Here is a 5,025-nt window from a genome sequence, read left to right as displayed (position 1 = left end):
CAGCGGTAGATCTGAGCAGTCAGCTGTGTCCCACTCGCATAAAAACAAGAGCCTTCCTGATTTATGATCTGCATATCAATAACCCATGTACTGTAACATGTGTTAACAGTGACCCTGCTCCTGGCCTCCTGCTTCCTGGAGGCATCAGGTCTTCCTCTATGAGACCTTGGCCAAAGGACCAGATGATTCAGGTGGCTGACTGCTGGACTACAAATCTTAAAAAGCGCACATTAACAGCTTTCAGTTACAGAGGAACCCATTTTCTAGCAGTCCTAAACTGCCTACATTAAAAGAGAATTGATTCTGAAGCCCAAAGAAGGTGCCTTGCTCTGCAGGTGCAGGGTCCAGAGGACGTCTAGGGCTGCAGGACTTTGACTAAAACTACTCCGGAGCACATGCCAGGGGCCATCCAGGACACAAAAGTGTCAGGACCTTTGACGGGAAGCTCAAATAAGCACCTTGAAGGCACCACACGTGCAGACGCTCTGTCTTCCAGAGGGCAGCACGAGGACCTCAGGCACCTTGGGCCATCAGGGCCCTCGCTCTTACTCAATATGACTGGAGGAAGGGGTGAGGGGTGTGCTCATTGCTACACTGGTTTAAACAGCTAAAGAAGGGGTTTGGCCCTGACGTTTTGAGTGTGCCACTCACCATCTGCAGGATGTCGGTGGAGACCATCTGCATGCAGCACATGGCTGTGGCCAGCGCACACACGATGGTGGACAGGACGTTGAGGGCGCACACACTGAAGAGGAGTTCCTGTGGGAAAAGACGCAGAGAACGTCAGCCTCATCTGACAGCCCAGAGGCAGAGCCCGTAGCCCTCTGTCAGGCCCAGCATGCCAGTGGCCAGCCGCTGTTCACATCGTAAAGGTTTTCTTTGTGTGTGTGTTTTTCCTGATGAAAATGGTTCTTTAATACAGTAGATCAAATTATTCTTGATGCTCAATGATGTATTTTACGGTTTTGATAATTATTAGGATGTCAGTTAACATGTCTAAAAAATCTTGAGATGGCCAACACTGAAGGAGGTGGGAGATTTTTATCAATCACAACCTGTAACTCAACATTCTAATGAGTGTTTAATACAATGCCAAGTGTTTAAATTAAACTTTTTTTCTTGAGATAATTGCAAATTCACATGCAGTTATATGAAATCACAGAGACAGACCTGAATATTCTCAGGCTCCTCTCAATGGTAACATCTTGCAAAACTATAGCTTGGTATCATAGCCAAGGTGCTGACACCGGGACAGTCAAGGCACAGAACAGTTCCATGGCCACGCAGGTCCCCCAGGTTGTCCCCTGTCTTGCTGCTCCCCCTCTATCTAGGTTTCTGCCCCCTGTTAATCACTGGACTGTTCTCCATTTTTAGAACTTTGCCATTTCAAGAACGCAACATAAATGGAATCATACAGCATGTAACCTTTCAGAATTGGCTTTTGTTACTCAGCATAATTCTCTTTAAGATTTATCCAAGCTGGCGCATGTATCAATAGTTCATTTCCTTGCATTGCTGAGTATTCCATGGTACTGGATGTATCCTCACCAACCAAGGAGCATCTCAGCTGTGTCCAGTATTTGCCTACTATAAAACTCCCGTGAACATTTGTGTATAGGTTTTTGCATGAACATAAGTTTTTATTTCTCTGGAATATATCCCCAAGGGTACAATTGGTGGGTTGGATGATCACTACATATTTATTTTGATAAGAAACTAACAAACTTCTTTCCAGTGTGGCTGAACCATTCTGCCTTCCCACAATCCATGTATGATTGATCCAGTTTCCCTGAATCACTGTCAGCATTTGGTGTCGCTATTTTTATCATAGCCATTCTGACAGGTGAGTAATGATATCTCATTTTGGTTTTAATTTGCATTAAATTAAATTAAACGGTGTCTAATGATGTTGAACAATCTTTTCATGTTCTCACTGTCATCTTTTTATCCTCTTCAGTAAAACGTCTGTTCATGTTTTCGCCCATTTTTTATGGGATGTTTGCTTTTTTTACTATTGACTTCTGAGAGTTCTTTATGTATTCTAAGTACTGGTCCTTTTTCAGATAGCTCCTCTTTTTATCTGTTTCATATGGGGTCTTAGCTCAGTCTGCCATAATAAAAATACCATAGACTGGGTGGCTCAAACAACAAACATTCATTTCTCAGAGTTTGAAGTCTGGGAGGCTACGACGAGAGTGCCGGCCTGTGGGATTCTTTTTTTTTCTTAAAAAGACAAAGTCTCACTTTAGAGTGGGGTGCTGTCACAGCTCACAACAACCTCCAACTCCTGAGCTTAGGCAATTCTCTTGCCTCAGCCTCCCAAGTAGCTGGGACTACAGGTGTCCACACAATGCCTGGCTATTTGTTGCAGTTTGGCTAGGGCTGGGCTCGAACCTGCCACCCTCAGTATATGGGTCTGGCTCCCTACCCACTGAGCCACAGGCACCGCCCAAGCCTGTAGGATTCTTGTTGGGTCTATCTCCTGGCTGCAGAGGGCTGACTTCTTGCTGTATCTTCACTTGGCAGTGAAAGAGCATGAGAGCTTTCTGGGGTCCCTTTTCTAAGGGTGCTAATTCCATTCACAAGGGCTCTACTCTCATGATCTTATCAGCCCCCAAAGGCCCCACCTTCTAATAACATTGGAGGTTAGGATTTCAACTCATAAATTTTGGAGGGATACAAAAATTCAGCTCATTACACATGAGTTTTCATAGAACAAACAGTTTCTAATGTTTGTGAGACCCAAATTATAAACTTCTGCTCTTATGGTCATGCTTTAAGTCTTGCTTTGTCACCTGGGTAAAGTACCATGGCATCAGCCTAACTCACAGCAACCTCAAACTCCTGGGCTAAAGCCATCCTCCTGCCTCAGTTTCCTGAGTATCTAGAACTATAAGTGCCTGCCATTGCACCTAAATAATTTTTCTATTTTTAGTGGAGATGGAATCTCACTCTAGCTCAGGCTGGTATTGAACTCCTGAGTTCAAGGGATCCTCCTGCCTCAGCTTCCCATAGTGCTAGGATTACAGGTGGAAGCCACTGCACCTGGCCCAAAGATTTTCTACTTTTTGTAAAAGCTTTTATAGCTTTATGTTTTATATTTAAGTCCATGATTCATTTTGAGTTAATTTTTGAATAAGGCGTGAGTTTCAGATTGAGGTTCATTTTTGTATCTTCAATGTCATTTTCAACATGTTCATTGTTATATATAGAAATGTGGTTGATTTTTATGTATTTATCTGGTATTTTGGGAGCTTTGCTGAAGTTATTTGTTTTAGTAATTGTTTTGAAAATCCTTGGGATTTTTCTATGTAGACCATCAGGCCATCTGCAAATGTTCCATTTCTTTCCTTCTATTTTGTTACCTTTTCTTTTTCTTGCCTTATATCACTAGCCACTTTTGAGCATTATAAATAAAAAATAAAATGAGCAAGATGGTAATAACAGAATACTTTATCCTGTATTCTATCTTAGAAGATACACTTGAAGAGGTTTTAACCATCCGAATGTACTTTATTCAATAAAAATTAACTCTCAAATTCATGACAGAGATAGGAAAAAATAACCATGATTCACAAAATGACAAAAAAGTTAAAACAATTATATTTCCTCCAATAAAACCTTTTTCATGCACAAGTGTATGAAATATTGTATGTACTCAAAAAGCTATCAGGAAAGACAGATCATTCACTAGAAAGACTACAGTACTTATAAGATTAGTTTCAATGATCTAATGGAGGGGTTGGCAAATCTTCCAGGAGAAGGGGAAGGTCAACTCACTGATGTGAACTGTGCAGGTGCTAGAACGCGTCCACACGGCCATCTAGTTTGCAGCATCCTGGGGGCTGCTCCTGTACACAAGAGTCCACGTATTCTAATCCGTAATGTCCTCTAGGAAATTTTCTGTTCTCCTAAAGAAGTCAGTGTCTGACCCCTGCTCATCAAGGGTCAGGGGTCATCAGGACCTGCTCTCAGAACCTGCTCATCAGCTCTCAAGCCCACTTTTTGAAAAGGTAAAGAGGTGTGATCACGACATTGTGGAAGATAGGGAACACATGGTGTGTGAACACTTTCCCAAAGTTACACAGCCCAGTGCAAATGTGAAGGCAGAGAACTGAGAAAGTCTTGATCTTAAAATGTTTAGGTACAACTGAGGCAGGGCTCAGTCTGGGGATTATTATGCCCCACTTCTGAGGCCGGAGTGTTCTGCGTCTCTGGACACCATGGGATAAGCACTCTTCTTGCAGGAACACCAGGCAATGTTATCTCAAACCCTTTTCTGTACTTTTCTCCTGGACTGGGGTAGTTTCTTCATCTGCCTGTGCCAACCAGCATTCAGATGAGTACTGCTCAAGGGACAGCCTCTGGAAACCCTCTCCACCCCCTGTTCTCTCTGGGTACAGTGCTCTCCTCTCTGCTACTCCGTCCTGAGAACTCTGGTCTCCAGGCTTTGGTCTCCCTCAGCCTCTCAGCTTGTTATCCCTAACTCAGGGATCCTCTGAGTTCCCTTTCCCAGCACTGAGACCTGGAAATTCTCTCACAGGAATAAGCTGAGGCAATCATAGGATTCGCCTCATTGGCCAACCACCACTCAGGGTCCTTAAATGCTCTATACTCAGTATCTTCACATATTTTTTCTGTTTGGGGGGGTTGTTTTAAACAGGAAGTTAAATCCCGTTCCCTGTTAAGTCATTTTGGCAAGAAGCTCTAGGTGGCTTTGTTTCAGTTTCCTAAGTGGTTGTAACAGGGCCGGGTGGATTGCCTTAGGCATCCTGTGCAGTGCCATTGTGGTCATTTAAAGTGCCCTCCCTGCTGCCAGAGCAGGATGGGGCTGCACCATGGCAGGCAGTGGGGCGGGGGGGGCTAGGCTGAGGAGTCTGGGTTATACTTTGCAGGGGACTGAACGTGTGATGTTGGGAGTGAGAGGAATGACTGAGAAAGATGCCTTTGCAGAGAGGGCCTAGCACAGAACCCGAGATGGAGCCCGCGCTCAGCAACATGTAGTGAAGTGAGCAAGCAATACCC

At 44.0% G+C, this 5,025-nt stretch overlaps 1 protein-coding gene across 1 annotated transcript in view; it reads right to left on the bottom strand.

Moving 5' to 3' along the window:
* The window catches only part of FAM189A1 (family with sequence similarity 189 member A1), a 495,321-nt gene that overhangs the window by 29,208 nt on the left and 461,088 nt on the right, over positions 1-5,025 (bottom strand). Inside the window, exon 6 of the mRNA XM_012812192.2 lies at positions 652-759. Within this exon, the coding sequence (XP_012667646.2) occupies positions 652-759 (108 nt within the window). The remainder of the gene's footprint in view (positions 1-651; positions 760-5,025) is intronic.

The sequence above is a fragment of the Otolemur garnettii genome, unplaced genomic scaffold (genome assembly GCF_000181295.1).
Source record: "Otolemur garnettii isolate 467f Iridium unplaced genomic scaffold, OtoGar3 scaffold00194, whole genome shotgun sequence".
Lineage (NCBI taxonomy): Eukaryota > Metazoa > Chordata > Mammalia > Primates > Galagidae > Otolemur > Otolemur garnettii.
This window is presented reverse-complemented; position numbering and strand designations above follow the sequence as displayed.